This window comes from Nematolebias whitei, chromosome 2 (genome assembly GCF_014905685.2).
Source record: "Nematolebias whitei isolate Nwh7 chromosome 2, NemWhi1, whole genome shotgun sequence".
Taxonomy (NCBI): Eukaryota; Metazoa; Chordata; class Actinopteri; order Cyprinodontiformes; family Rivulidae; genus Nematolebias; species Nematolebias whitei.
This window is the reverse complement of record NC_056499.1, coordinates 20831207-20849660: the sequence shown is the minus strand read 5'-3', so window position 1 is coordinate 20849660 and position 18454 is coordinate 20831207. Positions and strand designations below refer to the sequence as shown.

At 39.3% G+C, this 18454-nt stretch overlaps 1 protein-coding gene across 1 annotated transcript in view; it reads left to right on the top strand.

The window, feature by feature from the left end:
• The window catches only part of nfatc3a (nuclear factor of activated T cells 3a), a 63535-nt gene that overhangs the window by 6278 nt on the left and 38803 nt on the right, over positions 1-18454 (top strand). The window contains exon 2 of the mRNA XM_037690699.1: positions 15090-16254. Coding sequence (XP_037546627.1) covers positions 15090-16254 — 1165 coding nt within the window. The remainder of the gene's footprint in view (positions 1-15089; positions 16255-18454) is intronic.

The window sequence follows — 18454 nt, the reverse complement described above, 5'->3', positions numbered from 1 at the left end:
AATGAGTGTTTTGCTAGATAAATCAGAGAAATATTTTCTTAAGACAAAAGATGTGGTAAATTTAAATCTTAGCACACCAATTTGATTTTATGTTTTTATTATGGAATATTGAGAACTTGTATTACTATTGCCATTACAGAATCCACACAAAAGCATTTTACTTTATTTTCAATATACTTTTTTGGTTTTGGAATACAATATATATATATATATATATATATATATATATAATCTAATTGGTTTTTATTTTTTAGGAATAATTCAGAATGTATTTTTAGATTGACTTGCGACTTAAAAATCATGATGGTTAAAGGTTCATCCCACTTTTCTGTTGACTACTAATTCAGTTTTTAAGCTTCAGACAAAGGGCTAAAATTGGTTAACAAATGAGTTCAAGCTTTTACCTCTTCTATGGCAACAAGTAGTGATGCTGTGTATGTTCACTTGATCAAACAACTTTGTAATTACATCCATTAATCTAAGCTGAACTCAGAGAGCAGAGGACTGTCAAGTTCATCACAAAGCCAACACAAAAGAAAATGATAGATTTTATATATACATCTGTAGGGTCTGCAGTTTTTGTTATTGGGGGAAAAAAAACAAAACAAAGGACCAACGATTATTAGAGAAAGGCACTGGCTTCCTCACAAACCTGCACAGAAAGACAAGTAAAAAGAAAAATGGATGAATGAAGGGATGCACTTTGGTATGAAAACAAATGCAAAGAAGGATTAATGTTGATGTTCAACATGAAAACAAACCCCTCATATAGTTTGTCCTCTGCCAATCCAGAGTCAGACAGATTATAAACAAAGTACTATTGCCAAATTGCAGTTTTTAATGGTTAGTGAAGTTGCAAAGAAAAAAAAAACTATCTTTTTTTGGTAAACTGATTTCAAGGGAAAGCCATTTGTGCACCAGCACATTGGTCAAAAATATTAATCTCAGTACTAAAAAAACACAAAGTGAAATAAAGTTTACAGAATAAATGAATAGCCTAAAATTTCCTCAAGTTGATGAATACTGATTTACTACAAACACAGTTATACCACTCCACATAGCGAGTGAAACCACACTATTAGATATGTGAATCATACTTTGAGTAACTATGCAAAAATCAGTGTAAGCCAAAGGCTCTTTACTTTGTAGTGTGCTGTTGCTGTCATTATAAAACAAACGACACTGAAAGTAGCAGTACTACTGATCGTGAGTGACGTTTTTATGTGCTACAGACTGTAACTTCAAAACGTCTTCACATAATTTAACCGTTTGTACTTAAAACATATTCCTAATTTGTTTTCAATGTTATTCATGCAATCATAATTATAACACATGATAAACCATGGTTCTTAAGGAATTGATTACTATATTGTGGGAGAATTTTGAGTGCAAGTATTACGTGATGAAAGAAACAAAATTTAATTGGGCAGATCATGACTTTGAGGTGAATTATTGGGTGTTAGAAGTCCTAAAATGCAAAGGGAAGCGGTGTCCTTTGTGGGTGACAGAGTAGTAGATCCAATGTGGCGGTGTCTGGCTTTCTGCTCTTTCAAACCATGTGGGTTTCAGATGGCTGGATGGAGTGTCAGCAGAAGGGGGGCACATAATGTCAGGCTGCATGGTGAGGGGAACACCAGCAGCAATTTTGTTTCCTCACCTTTAAAAGAGTCTTTATAATCTACAGAGTGGCAGTTTTTCTGTGCATTTTTGAATCTTCCACATTAAAGGCTGATTTATTTGTGGTTTAACGTAGTCCAACAGAAGAGTAGACGTGCCACCAGGATGGGCCATCTTTCCTCCTACGGTTCTCTCAGGGTATGAGAGAAACCACGAGTGACATCAGAGAGACTGATCTAGGCTAATGAAATATCCAGATGCCAGCAGTAACCACAACCATTTAGTTAGGTTTGATTTTGATCTGCTCACAATGTTTTCCATAACTGTGTGATGGTCTTGTCTAGAAGTGAAGGCATGTTGTTGCGTATTTTATGGCACTGACATTATCAAAGTACAGCTACCGGAGCAAGAATTTTTGTCCTTGTCTATGTTATTGTCATTGCTCCACTTCTGTGAGCCAAGAGCACGATCCTCTCAGTCCTTGTCGTGGGAAAGACTGAAATTACATCGCTCTCATGGTGGACTATTTTGAGCTCCCAAAGAGAGTGGCAGAGGTCAGGCGGCAGGTTCTAGTGACTACTTCATACTTAGATCAGGAGAATCCCTGTTGTCCCAGCACGTCTGCAGTCTTCAACTTTTTACTGCTCAGGCACTTTGTGATCATAACGAGGAGAGGAGTGGAAGAATGCTTTGTGCCACATCTACAGGTGAGTGTTACGACACTCCCGGACTCGAGCCAGGTGTAGGAGTTATGCCTGCATGTGTTTGTCTAAATTTGTAGGGAGAAGGATGACCAGTATCTTGTTCATTTATTTTACAGCGGTTATAAAATACATGTCAGGAAATAATTACAAACTAAATGGCATGATGATTTTACATTTTCACTGACAAAATTTATTTTCACATCTACTTAAAATAGACTTTTAGTCCAAGCTTAAAAATTTAAATGTTAAAATGCTGTCTTTAATTTACTTCTATTACACTAAAGTTTAGCCTGTCCTTTTTATTAAACTTTTGTGGGAATTGGTTTCATTATTTTTCTTGCCGATCTAAACTAAGATTGTCAGAAATGATCAGAAGAAATTGAGTAATTTTCCATAAAGGAAAAAGTCAGTTAAATGTGTGTTACTAATTTGATTGAACTTTTGAATTTTAGGCTTGAGATGAAATCTTCTCGGTTAGGGGGAAAAACATTTATTAAGATACAAGTACTTGGATGTAAACTCAGGTAGGTCAAAGGTCTGACAGTAATGCTTAAGGTCTACATGTGGAGTTAGGTAATCATGTGGGTGCCCCCTAACCCTGCTGAAAAGTAGGGGGTCCCGGCACCCAATGTGATGAATGAGACGTTTGTTTTCTGGGGCGAGGCATGAGTAACTATGTGAGGCATCTGTCTAGTTTAAATTTAGTGCAACTAAAGCTACTGATGGCTGTGCTGTACCAACATGTCAGAGTCTGCATTACACCATCTAAAAATCTCCTGCATCTTTTTTTCTTTCTTCTCTTGTCCTTACTGTAAAGCTAGTCTTGCCATTTGGGATTAGATCAGTTTGAATCACTTCTGATTTTAGCATGACATTTTAAATTATATTTCATTTGGCCTAATGCTTGGTATTGACATTTTTGGGTTTTGCCATTTTCTGGTTCTTTTTCCTGTTTTTATGATTTATAATTCTTATATATAAGTTATAGGGGAGTGGTCCATAAAAGCAATTATGAAAAGTCATTTTTTTATATATGGTACACAAAATATCACACCTGTTAGGAAGTTTTACATGGGGTTAAGAATACACTTATGCATAATTGCAGGCAAAAAATGTGCATTGCCCCACATATTTTTTAGTTTGCTTAATATGACTTGTTACATTTAATATCACATATGTAATAAAGGGTAAATCTGGTTTTAAGAGTAAGGCTAAAAAATAAATGTTTACTTAATTGTTTGGTGCCAAAAAAAACATATATTTGATTTGTATGCAAATTAGTGGATTTCTAAAAGAAAAAAAAACACAGATCTGACAAATTATAGCCTTGCCCATGTTAATTGTAAGGAATGATGTCTATAAAATAATTATTATCTAGGGATGCACGATATTGGATTTTTGGCCGATATCTGATATGCCAATATGTTAAAACTTATTTAGCCGATAACCGATAGATACCAATACCAATATTTTTTCCTAGACCTACTTACAGAGACTGCTTAGCTTTCTCTGCTGTAGAATTAAAATACTACATTCTGCATGGCTTTTGGATGGATGGACAGCTGGTGAGGTTTTGTTTCTCCGTGGTTGACCACTCTCTTGCTTTTCTTTCTGGCCACCATGAACTCATTGTAATGGTCAGAATGGTGGTTCTTGAGATGGTTAATAGGCTTGAAATGTTGTAGGACTTTGTTTTCTCTCCTCCTTGCGTCACTGATGCTGAGCAGTCATTGCAAATAACAGTTCTGCTATCAGTTTTTGACATTTTAAAAAACTTCCACACTGCCGACATTTTCACTCTCCCGCCATGATCAAATCAGGTAGGTGCATGTGACGTCATAATGTTGTGCAGGCGCTGCAGGCATCCTTGTCACTGGGTTGTTATACAGAAACATCCATCCATCCATCCATTATTTTCCACTTGTTCTGAAGTCGGGTCGCGGGAGCAGCAGTTTGAGCAGGGAGGCCCAGACGTCTCTTTCCACTGCCACCTCTTCTAGCTCTTCTGGGGGGGACCCCAAGACGTTCCCAGGCTAACAGAGAGACAGTCTCTCCAGCATGTCCTGGGTCTTCCCTGGGATCTCCTCCCAGTCGGACATACCCGAAGCACCTCCCTAGGGAGGAGTCCAGGGGGCATCCTTACCAGATGCCCGAACCACCTCAGCTGGCTACTCTCGATGTGGAGGAGCAGTGGTTCTACTCCAAGTCTCTCCCAGATAATTGAACTTCTCACTCTATCTCTAAGGGAGAGTCCAGCTACCTTGCGGAGGAAACGCATTTCAACCCCCTGTATCCGTGATCTCATTCTTTCGGTCACTACCCAGAGCTCGTGGCCATAGGTGAGGGTAGGAACGCAGACTGACCAGTAAATGGAGAGCTTTGCCTTACAGCTCAGTTCCCTCTTCACCACAATGGACAAGTACATATTCCATAATACTTCAGACACTGCACCAATCCATCTGCCAATCCCACGCTCCATTCTTCCCTCACTCGTGAACAAAACCCCAAGATACTTGAACTCCTCCACTTGAGGGAGAACCTCACCCTCGACCTAAAGAGAGCAATCCACCCTTTTCTGGTTCAGGACCATGGCCTCGGATTTGGAGGTGCTGATTCTCATCCCAGCTGCTTCACACTCGGCTGTGAACCGCTCCAATGAGAGCTGAAGATCACTGTACAATGACGCCAACAGGACCACATCATCTGCAAAGAGCAGAGATGAAATCCTGAGGCCACCGAACCAGAATCCCTCTGGCCCCTGGCTGAACCGAGAAATTCTATCCATAAAAGTTAAGAACAGAATCTGTGACAATGGGCAGCCCTGGCAGAGTCCAACTCCCACCCTGAATGGGTCCGACTTGCTACCGACAATGCAAACCAAATACTTGCACCGCTTATATGGACCGAATATACCCTATGTGCCATTTTCACCACTTTTTATTGTCTGTCAAAACAGGTCTCACTTGCAAATGAGTCTTTGAAGCTCAATGTAATTTATCTGTGAATGAAAAAAATAGAGCTGATGACCCTTCTTGTTTCAAGGCACTCACTTAAGTTTTTTTTTTTTTTTTAATCCTCATAATCTATTCTACTTTCCTAGAAACTCACTGAGTGGAAGGCGTTTCTCTATTATAAATTGTAATTACCAGTAGCTCATTTGAAGGGGTTTACATCGCTGACAGAAAAGTGTTGACATTTTCTAGGAGTTTAGCACACCTAATATTACAATTCATGGCTTGGAGGAAGTTTACATTGACATAATTTTTTAATTAGTGCACTGCACATAGCCACTAGAGTTCCACTGCTCTCACTCTTTAGTCCTGCTGTATGCAAATGTCAACTCATGTGCATCACTATTCCTTCATTATGTATTTCTTCTCACATTTGTTCTCTTTTCTATTCTCAGACATATATAAGCTCTGTTTCTAAGTATGTTCCTTTTTGTTGCTCTCCAGCTCTCTCTCTTGCTTTGATAGACATGTTTTCAGGCATATGCACAGTCAGCTACAGCAAATTGTTTAAATGTCACCCGTTAGCAGCAGCCTCTAATGTTGTTCTAACGCTCTCCTTAGAGACCACATTTCATACATGCTGTGGCTGGCCCTACAGACTTATAGCGTCTAATTTTTCTCGTATTTTCCTCTCTGTTTTCCCTCCCTCAGTTGTACGGTATTTCATTGTAGACTTGTTGCAGTTCACCTTTAAAACGAGGCTTTCAAAATTTGTATTAATTTAATTACTTACTTTTAGTTTTTATTAGTTGTATTGCTACTTGTATTCCGAAAAAAGGGTTTTGAGACTTTCTTTAAATTTTCTTTGTTTTGATGTGCATAGTTGAAGAAAGGGCAGCATGGTGGCACAGTTGGTAGATATGCCGCTTCTCAGCGAGAAGGTTGCCGGATTGAATTCCAGTTGGGGGCCTTTCTGAGTGGAGTTTGCATGTTCTCTCTGTGTATGTGTGGGTTTTCTCTGGGTGCTCCAGTTTCCTCCCACAGACCAAAAACATGCATGTTAGGCTAACTGGCCACTCTAAAGTGTCCCTAGGTATTAGTGAGAGAGTGAATTGATGTTTTTCTTGTTTGTCTCAGTGTGTCCCTGTGATGGACTGGAGACCTGTTCAGGCTGTCCCCCCTCTCACACAGTGACTTCTGGACATGGGCACCAGTGACCCCCATGATCCAGAAAGGAAGAAGCGGGTAAAGATAATGGATGGATAGTTGAAGAAGGCTTAGAGAGCTGTCAAAATGTTCATGTTTACAGAGAGAGGTTAAATCTTCTGTTGCTATTTTGCAGTTGATAAAAACTCAAATTAAAAGTTACAAGCTTTACTGAGTTTATTAGAGTACCAAATTAACAAGCCTAGTGTTAATGATTTATTTTGTTGGAATGTTTGTGTATTAGTAGATGTTTAGTTCAGGTGGTTACTTGGCACTTTATTCTTCCGTAATGTTATCTCTGCATGAGATTGTTAATTAGGATCTTAATTTAGCTGATGGCATATGTTAGCTTTGGCTTATGCTGCTGTTGTTAAGCCTCTATTGGCTACTGCGCCTTCAAAAATGACACATGAAGGCTTTTTAAAATAACCCTAACATTACAGGGTAATACCATAACAAGGCTGTGCTTATGTCAGAAGAATGTGAGATGGATATGTTAGGATTTTGTCACATACATTATTTCTTTATTCTCTACACTGTATAGTCTTTATTATAGTACTATAGTACTCAGGATGGGAGACTGCAACGAAGCCAAGATTCAACTTGTCTGCTGGATTCCTTAGATAGAGAACTTTATTAATTGGCTTTCATGTATGTGGATGTTTCTGTAAAGTGCCCTGAGACAACTTTGTTGTGATTTGGCGCTATATAAATAAACTGAATTGAATTGAATTGAATTACTTTACAGTAAAATTGTATTTTACTCATGCTGTTAGATTTATGCAGACCTGGCCACCTACTTGTCCAGAGATCACCAGTCTGTTTGGCCCAACCCCAACTAAGAATACGAGTCACAGGTGTAGAGCAAGCTTTACAGTTCATGCGTGGAAATGCGTCACAGGTTCTGTGTTTAGAAATGCAGAGCACCAGGCAGACAGAGTTCTTGGAAAGCCTTGATGTTAACGATGTGAGCTCTGTTGTTAATCGCTGCAAATATCTGTATTTACTCAGAGGCTGAAATTTGTCTCTAAAAGTAAAATCTAAAAAAGCTTATTTTTTTACTTGTAATTTTTTTTTTAATGGATTATTAAAGAACCATACTGTTAATTTGTGTTATGTCTAATAATTTAGTTAAATTTGCTTGACCGAAGCTGTGTACTGACTTGGTTCTTATCACTAAAGTAATTGCTACCATATTGTTAGGAATAAAACAGATTGTTATATTTTTAGATTAGTAAAAACAGAAAAGGAAAACACGCGAAGCTTAATGCCAGATATTTCCCCCATACTTTGGAGTCGTGTTGATATAGGTTGGTTGGGCCAAATTTTGCAAGTTGTTATGCACTGCACAGGTGGCGCCCTATCAAAAAGAAAAATCTGCAGGGCAAAGTCTGCGAGCATTTATTTATATAACCAAACAAAAACCCAGGAAGGTACATCAACTTTTAAGCTCTACTTATAAAAGTAAAGGAGAGAAGATGAAACTGCATCTTTACATTTTGCTGTGAAGAATATTCTTTTTTTTCTGGTGCCATTTCTGCCATGTACCCGGTAGCTATATTTTGCTTGAGTAGGACCATCTGCTGTTTACGAGGAGAACTGCATTGAGTGCACATCTGAAGTGCCAACATTAAACGATAATTCTGCAATGCTGACGTCACAGCTCACTTGTGCCAGGACTAATGCTCAAGTATAATCACAGCTTAATGTGGAAGGAAGTCAGAGTACCTGTAGAACGCCCACAGAGACAGGAGCAGAAAATGCGAACTCCATAAGGAAAGTCCTACACTTCCCAGTGAGAATACTGCTGTAGATGTGGTTATCATTAAGTTTTGTGTGTTTTGCCTTTGACAGCCAATTTCTCATGAATGCTGGACTGATTACAAACACACCACCTTCAAAGCACTGTTAACATTCAGATAGCAAAATGGGTTGAGAACAGTGTCAAGGTTAGAACTCTGCCTCTCCCCACCATCCTCTAAACTAAAGTGTATTTTGTTCATTTAAAGAAAATGTCTATTTAACATTGTGTAATCGCACTCAGATGTGCAGGTTGTTCACAGGTTTTCACAAATAGATTTTTGATGTTTACATCATGAAAAAACAAAGACCTGTGTACTTGTTAACCACACTTGCATTAAAATGAAATTATTAAATTATTTACTTATTTTCATTCATTTGTTTGGTTGATTCTGATTATCTGATTATATATATGGCATTTAAGCCATAATTCTTGGAGCGTATGTAGTGTTGGCACAATTGTACTCTGCTCTGTTGATCAGCAGCTCTTGAAGAGAGCTGAAAGAGGAGACCGGCCTAAACACAAAGCCATCTGTGCATGGGATGTAATCAGAGCCTGTTCTAATCAACCTGCCTGCCCACCACAAAGGAAACCCTAGCTCCTCCTGCTCCAACACCACATGATGTTAGGACTCTGTAACCTAAGAAAGTATTATAATGTTGAGAGCATGTGCACATACACGTAAGCAGGCACATACAACTCTCATGCAAATGTATACACAGGCACATAGGGACATGCACACACTCATTCATTCTGCATGGTCATGGACTTACATAAACATAAACAAAAAGAAGTCAACAAAAAGACCTTTGGGGCCATCAGTGGAAATGTGCAATATTAATTAGAGTATCATCTTCTCTGGGAGACCCGCATCATCTCTGTTTTTGTAGTAAGTGGTTTTCGTAGAATGTGGGTCATTTCTGGTCACAAGATTCTCACATACTTTGTGTGTAGTGAGAATAGGAGGAGTGAAGAACAAAGTGTCTAGAGATAATCCCTTAAACTAGATCCTTTTAACAGTGTACTAGTCAGCCAGAGACCCATTGAGCTTTATGTCAAAGAGTCATAAGAGCCATCCATAGTAAATGCCACACCACCACTGAATGGGGTTGTTAGGATGAGAATACATGATTTTAAGGGCATATACCGTCTTCCTTCATTGAAATGTCTCCCAGTGAGGCAGAGCTATTATTAGCCTAGGTACAGGAAAGCCACTTAGAGATCTTTATTTAACCAGATTGGCTCTGATGTATGGACACTTGAGGAGTGTGTGACGCACAGGTCTTTGAGGAAGAGGTTCGCAACCAAGGCTGTTGTTAAATTAAAGAGCTCCATGGTCCTCTCTGACCTCTCCTCAGGTGACTTGCATTTGGCAGTTTCAAGGGGGTTTCCCACCACCTACCCCATTTCTTTTACACAGTTTTAGGTATCAAATTCATTTTACTTTATTGCAAGATGAGGGCTGTGGGCCAGGGACTGTATTTACCTCCTATTTTACTCTCATCTGTTCAATAATACTTGTTAATTATCTTTACTATTTGTTTTGTTGAATGAAATAGACAAAAAAATATAAAAGTCGATAGACCTTTTAATGTTTTGCCATCCGTTTTTTTTTTTTTTGTTTGTTTTTTTACTCATTTGTTATATGAGGTGACTGATCAACATCCTGGGCAGTTTCACTGTATGGTCTTTAACAGTTAGTTGTATATCTCCTCCTCTGTAACAGAAGTCTGTAATAGTAGTAGAAAACATTGACGTCACTGTCCTTTGGGACATGCCTATCCAAATGGTTGGGGAAATTGGTGCTGACAGGCTAGACAAAAAGTAAAAACTTTTCTCCTTATCAATATGTCCATTCCATTGGAAAGTAACACCTCTCTTAAAGTTGCTGAAAAACTAGCCAGATATAAAGACCTGGATATAGAAATTGTGTGTATTTGGGAGCTAAAAACAAAAACTGTTCTAGCAATAATCAGAGGTGTGGGGACTTGTCAAAAAGGGATGGACAAGGTCATTGATCAAATCCCAGGCAACAACAAAGGGACAGAAGTACCAAAAAAAACAAAAACAAACACACACTCTTGTGGAAAGCACATATTTTAGGAAAGACACTTTCCATCAAATTAGCCTTATCTCCATCCATGCCTCATTATGACCATAGGCTTGTAGTTTGAGTCAGGTTGTACTTGTAATGGTGTAAAAATGCAAATTCTGAATAAATACTGTAAATAAATACTACTAATAATGTATTGTAATAATGTTTTTGTAATACTTTATTGAAATATTTATCTTCTCCCTTCACTTTGCAATTTTCACATTGTTTAGCTCATAGAAATGTTATTTATATTTCTCATTTTACATTTGTACATTCATTTGTATATTGTATATTAACCTTTTTTATTTCTATATCTAAAGTACCTGATAATTACTGTATTTGAATGATATTCAGCTTCTGCTTCTCCATAACACCATATAATTCATAGGACCCCTAAATACTTCATTGAGCAAGGAATGGGCTGTATTGTTTTGTATAATTTTCTGCTGCTCCATGCTATCATAAGAACTCATAAGTTATAACTCATAAGCCATCGTAAGTTCTAGAATTGTGCCGCTCAAGGTGGCTGCATGTTAGAGCAGCTCTGTTACTTTCATTCTGAGATTTTGCTTTTGGAAACTTTAATTCCTCTTTTTCTGGATGTAAATCACATTTTTTGGATGATTGTTTCCTCTGGTATCGGATGCTGTGCAGCTGGAAGGATTTTTACTGAAACTTTTTTAGTTTAAGACGTTTGTTATGATGCTTAACCATGACAACAAGGCAGTTTTCTACAACCAGCAGCAGCTGATTAACTTCTCAAAAGCTCAAATAATATCTCAACTACAGCCCCAAATCTCAAATGAGTTGAAAAGGATGTTCTGTGGATGTATTCTCATCTACCTGCCAGCTGTGCTCGAGTGCCTGACCACTGAGATCCTGGAACTAGCAGGAAACACGGCTCATGACAGCGGAAGGACAGGATCGTCCCTCAGCACCTACAGTTGGCTGTCTGCAGCGACGAGGAGCTCGGCAGACTGCTGGGAGGAGTGGCCATCGCTCTGGGAGGAGTTCTGCCCAGCATTCGGGCGGTCCTACAGCCCGGGGGAACCGAGAGGCCATTCGAGTCTGGGTGGACGGATCGGATGACATCTGCAGCCAGTTTCTTAGGATCCACTGTGGGATGGACCTTTACAAGAGATCCTTCCTGTCTACTGCCATCAGTATCTATAACATCTCTTAATGAAATGAAGATAACGAGTTACAACAACAAATAATTTCCCTTTGGGATTAATAAAGTATTTTTTAATTGAATTTTTTAATTGAACTACTGAGTGTTTACCTTTGGCTCTATCAGACTTGAAGCATTCCTTGTGCATAATACAGTTGATGGGAAAATATTGATGTGGTGGAAGTGTTTTTCATGTTGCCCAACTTTCACATCTGTTTATGTGAATATACTAGGTGGGTATCTTTAAAATACCTGTGACATGCATATTGTACAAATACAAAAAGTAGAAGAAAACATCTTAATGTTTAAGAAATTTGGTATAGTACACAATTTTACCCATTTTATCACAAAATTGTCAACTTTTTTTTTTAACGTTTGCACAGCCAAATTGAAACAGGAAGTGGCATTAAAGGGGAATACTTAATTAAAAAGGATCTCCCTGGTCTTTGTTTATTGATACAATATTTGTTTTAACTTTGCTCTTCTTTGTCTCTCGCTGATAAATAATCCAGAGGAACATCAAAATCTTTGTTTCTGTCTGTGTTTTTAGTCATTGTAGCAATGCTCTGTTCACGTTCAAGCATTCCCCTTTGTCATCACTTCCTGTTGCCACATATACCACATAATATCTCAAGAATTGTTCATCTCAATGACGTGAAATGTTTTTGCATTACTTTGTAAATGTTATTTTTCTGAAAATACGTTCTGATTTATTACTAAAATTTGATGTCACAAGCACTTTAAGGGGTATGCGAAAGTGTTGTTTAAGAATTTCACAACTGTATCCTGTACAGGCTACAATGTGGTTTTAGCTAAGCCAGATACTTTTAGTGCACTCGTTGACTCATTTTTTTTCTCTCCTTTGAGGAAGGTTAGTCATTTAGGTTTTTTTTGTTTTTTTTGTTAAACTATAAAGCAGAAATTGTAGCTTAATGTCTGACATAATACAAGTTTTACAGTTTCTTCTTTTCTACTGCATGCATGCACAAATCATACAACTTAGGTAGTAATTGTCACATAAAGGCAAAGCAGGTGTTTAATGGGAAAATCTGAAATGATCAATTGGCCACCTCCTACATTTCTAATGTAAAAGTAAATTTCAATTGCTGTCATAGGAAACATGTAGAGCACTAGGAGAAAGCAGGTTTTTAGTGGGAGCAAACGGGTTTTTAGTGGGAGCAGCTGAGTATTTCCAGTAAAAGTATATCAATAAACTCAAACTGAATAGTGCCAATACACACAATGGACTCCTGTCTGTTTATGTGTGTGTCTGTTTATGTGTGTATACTCCTTGTGCTGGATGACCTTTGGTATAAATAGTCTGCCTTTGCTGGTTGTGATGACATGGAATGCAACGTTGTATGAATTTGTTTTCTGCATTGCGTTTTTATTGGTTATCCCTCTTGAAACTATGCCTATTAAACCACCCGTTACCCAGCAACACTATAGGGCCTCAACTTTTTCAAAACAGGACTCAAGCTTAAACTTAGAACAGATTCATGCACATATTTATGGTATGATTTTTGGAAAACAAAATATAAATGTTTAGCTCAAATTGTAGTGTTTTCTGAAGGCATGACTGTGGTAAGCTTAAAGTACAGTACTCCCTTGTTTATCACAGGGGATCGGTACCCTGAATCTTTTCCATAAGTGAAAAACTGCGAAGTAGGAATAGTAGTATAAGTAGTAAGTAGTAGTTATTATAGTATATATTGTATATATATTATTATAGTAGTAGTATATATTAGTGCTGTCAATCGATTAAAAAAATTAATCACGATTAATCACTATGCTTACCGTTGTAATGTAAATATGCAGGTTTTCATAAAATGTTGAAGAAAATGTTTTATTGTCTCAAACCAAACAGTTTTCCAGGTTTTCACACTCGGCAAGGTTTACAGAAGTCATTTTGTTTCAAACATCCATCCTTCCATCCACTTCTTCCTTTTTGGGTCGCGGGGCTCGCCGGTGACCATGTCCAGCAGTCACTGTGCGAGAGGAGGGGTACACTCTGGACAGGTCTCCAGTCCATTACAGGGCCACACAGACCAACGAGACAAACATCCATTCACTCTCTCACTCACACCTAGGGACAATTTAGAGTTACCAATTAGCCTAACATGCATGTTTTGGGTCTGGGAGGAAACTGGAGTAATTTATAAATGTTAACTCGGATGTCTCATTAAGTGTCATTTATGTGATCAAACCATGTAACCCTTCTTCTTTTTTTGATTTTATTGGTGGTTGGCAAACTAATTTAAGTGCACTACAACCCCCACTAGACTGGAAGGTGGAGCTGGAGAATAACCAGGTAACCCTCCGCAGGATAGAGGCCTTTATAGGTCAAAATAGGTAATGTGATTAATCTGCATTATGTAATATTAACACATTAATCGTTTTAGATTAATCACATGCGTTAACACGGTAATGTTGACAGCCCTAATTTATATATATATATATATATATATATATTAAGGCATTTTAAACCCTTCCCACACACTTTCAATATTCTAAACAATGTTTCAAAACTCGAAATGCTCTAAAAGAGCACATAATGTCATGATTTCAGGTCTCTGCCATGGTTGCTCTCTGTCAGCACTCTCAGGCACGCCCACTTCTCCACTGCAGAGCAGAGATCAGCTACAGGAGGAAGTGTCACATAGGTGCAGCTGGTGCTAAATTCCATGCCGATCGTGTGGCTCATCCATCAATCAGTCAATTGTGTGTCATGTCCAATCTTACTTTGTAAAACCTCGATAGAGCGAGTCCGTGACAAACGAACTGCAAAGTGGCGAGGGACTACTGTATTCCATAAAGTTTATCAGAATGTGAACCAATTATATATTCATGCATAATTGTTATTACTTTGAAGTATGAATAAGTGTAGGCCAATAAATTGAGGGCAAACCCTTGGACTAAAACAACCACCCATCCATCCATTCTCTTTACCCACTTCTTCCTTTTTTGTGTCGCGGGGGGTTGCCGGTGCCCATGTCCAGCAATCACTGTGCGAGAGGCGGGGGACACCCTGGACAGATCGAAAGTCCATCACAGAGCCACATAGACACACACAAGACAAACAACAATTCTTACTCACACCTAGGGATAATTTAAAGTTACCAATAGCCTAACGTGCATGATTTTGGTCTGTGGGAGGAAACCGGAATACCTGGAGAAAACCCACGCATGCAGGGAGAGAACATGCAAACTCCACCCAGAAAGGCACCTGGATTGGGATTTGAACCAGGGTAATCTGTTGTCTGAGAGGCAGCAGCTCTACCAACTGTGCCACTGTGCTGCCCCCAAAAACAAACAAACAAAAACATTCAACATGTATTAAAACTTTAATATTTTAGTGTATTTTTCACGGCACAGAAAATGAGATTGCAATTCAATTATCCTTGTTCATTATAATTTGTTGTAACTATTGTTATGTTATTGTAAAGGTAATTGTAATTGTTATGTAGTTATTGGCAGTGATGTTAATGATGCAATACTTGGTAATGTCTGTATAGTGATAATATTTTTCCTATATCCATCCTAGATCTGGAGCCTGATGACAACACATCGTTCTATATCCTAAATGTGGGCCAGCCTCAGTCTATGATCACCAACCACCAGTCTATTGGTCTGTCTCGTCATGGCATGCACTCCCAATCCCAGGTCATCAACACCTCATCACGCCTTCCATCACACAAACCAGGATCTGAGTCATTAAGTTATGATGCACAATACTACACAGTGCTACCCACTGCTCCTGTGGAGGCACCAAAGGCTTTTGAATGCCCCAGTATCCAAATCACCTCCATTTCCCCTAGTTGCCAACAGGAGATGGATGGCAATGAAGGGGAGCTGAGGCCCAATGGTTCTGATGGGGATTACCACAGGGACAGGACCTTGTCTAGAGGGCACCTGTTTTTGCCACTAGACCACTCATATCGAGACTCTTCACTCAGCCCTAGTCCAGGCAGCAGCCTGTCATCTCGAAGCTGGTTTTCAGATGCCTCCTCTTGTGAATCATTTTCACATGTCTATGATGATGTTGACTCGGAGCTGAATGAAGCAGCTGCCAGGGTTTCTTTGGGGTCGCCTCTGACCTCTCCAGGCTGTGCCTCCCCTCAAACTGGTGGTGGAGTTCTGGAGGAGCAGTCCTTCTGGCATCAACATCACCCTCCTTTTGTGCACCACTCTCACTCTACCCTTTCTCCCCGACAGTCACCCTGCCATTCGCCACGCAACAGTGTCACTGATGAAAATTGGCTCAGCCCACGGCCATCTTCTAGGCCTTCTTCACGTCCCACCTCACCTTGTGGGAAAAGGCGCCACTCTAGTGCTGACATTTGCTATCCAAATTCATTGTCTCCTCATCATTCACCCACACCCACGCCAGGACCGTCCCCCAGGGGTAGTGTGACAGAGGACACTTGGGCTGGGAGTCCCTCTGTAGGCATGTCACCCTTTCAATGCTGCCCATCTGAGACAGACATCCCACTAAAGACAAGGAAGACCTCACAGGACAGAACAGCTATGCAGACTGGGAAAGGAGAGCTGGTGCTAGATGACCAAGATAATATATCATCTAATCTGGACTCTCCCTCAGATGAGAACTTGCACAGTTTGAAGAAAGATGGGCCTGCAGAACAGTTTCTCTCGGTGCCCTCCCACTTCTCATGGAATAAACCCAAGCCTGGTCATACACCTATATTCAGGTAAACATTTTATTTTCTTTTTTTTAAAGCTGAAATAAAAACGGGAACAATTATGTTTGGTGTTGTACATTTACAGGGGAGTGGTGGCAAAGAGGTTAGAGAAGGAGAGCTTGTGATTGGAAAGTTGCTGGTTCCTATCCCCAGGCTGACATCAAATGTGGGTGGAAAAGGTGAAACACCCACACCTGCCTCCACCCTCATTTGTCCCACTCTGGGTCTTAACCCTCCATCTACTCCCCCAAGTGCCCTATGGCATCTCTTCTGCTCCACACAAAGGATTGTGGTAGCTTGGGGATTTGTGGTTGCATCGGGAAGGGTATACGGCATAATAACAATTACCAAGTCTTCCTGCCAAGTTAGTTTGCTGTGATGATCCCTGACAAAAGGAGCAGCCGAAAGAGGGTGGGAAAAAAAGTTTAGTATTTTGCATTTGAGTTACCACAACAGCTAGGAATCTTGGTAAAGTGGGAATGGAAAAAAGTAACAATTTACAAAAAATTAGTCTACATTTTCATTGAACATGGATAACATACATCAATTCTGGCTTTTGGAAAAATTTGCTCATTTTGAACCCAACCCATGCAATACATTGTCAAAAGGTTAAATTATATGAAATGCCCTATACAGTAGTCCCTCGGTACTTCACGGTTCGACTTTCACGGACTCACTCTTTCGCTGGTTTTCAATGTAAGATTGTACACGACGCATATTGTGGGGCAGCTGTGGCTGAGTGGTTAGAGCAGTTGTTCTCTAATGTGAGAGTTGGGGGTTCGATTCCACCAGCAGCCACATGCAGTAGTGTCCCTGGGCAAGACACTTGATCCCTCATTGCCTCCGATGTGTGTCTCATCAATCTATGAAACTTAAAAGCACTGATTAGTCTTTGTACAGATATAGTAGAGTGCTGTATGAATGGGTAAATGGGGACATGGATTGTAGTGTAAAGTGTTTTTTGAGTATCTTGATAAACTAGAAAGGCACTATATAAGTACAGTCCATTTTACGATTGGCTGATTGATGGAAGGCGACCAACCAGAGCATTGTGCTGAGGGGTGGACATCAGGAGCACTGGGACATTTCCTGGTGGTCTGGCCCGTTCATTGATTGCCAAGGGGCCTCCTCCTTTCTTTTTCTGAGGCTGTCTGTTACAGCTGAGCAGAGACAAACAACAGGCGGGCATGCAACTTGTGTGTCTCTGCTCTATGACAGACAGCCTCAGAAAGAGAAAGGAGGAGCATCTCCCCCCGCTCTAAACTGCTGGTGCAAACACGCACAACTCAACTGTCTCTTGAGTTCCACAGTCGGTCCATCCATGGACCAAGAAAAGAGGCAGTTGAGCAAAGAGAGCATCAGAAATGGAATCATTCCTGTGAGGAAGCTGAAACGCCAACAAGCATCAGGGTCGGCTGATCACCTTGTCAAGTTTTGGAAGTTATAGCTCATTTAAAGGCAACATATTTTGTTGTAGGTTACATTTATGCTCAAGCAGATCTTAAGCCTAATTTTTCTTAGTTATTTTGGGAAATTTCACCTGCATTTTAGTTTTTGTGGTAGATTTTGTTGATCTATATTTTATGCAGACTTTTTCAATCTAAATAACAGAAGGATCATTAAAAAAATATACTTGGGGACTGAATACTTTACTAAATAAAATTTCAGTAAAATTAACCCTTGTTGTTTTTTAAATTTTTATATAATGCTGCAAACAATGTATTAAGTTAATTTTGTCAAATGAATAACTATGATTTCTGTGGGTTTTTTTTTGTGTGATTATATCTCAAAATTTATTGTTATTGTCAGAATGCACTGAAATATCACAATATAATATTTGAGCCATATCACCCACACCTACTTTGTGATTTATAAGTGTGTTCTGTCAAAGGAAAATGTTATTCAGTGGCAAGAAGCTGTCGAGGGATGGTAGAAAGTCTGTCAAATTGAAATATAAATATATAAATTAAAATTATTTAAAAATACATAAATTATCTACTCTACTGTGTAATCCTTGTAGTTAATTTACAGTAGTCAGACCGACTAACAATAAAGTTAATCGGTGGAGTCAATGAGTCATTGACTCTTCAAAGGAAATTTTAATAAAATAACGAGGACAGCTTGGCGGGCCAACTTCAGCCCGTGGGCCCCACTTTGGGCACCTCTCTCTCTCTCTCTCTATCTCTATCTCTATCTCTATCTCTCTCTC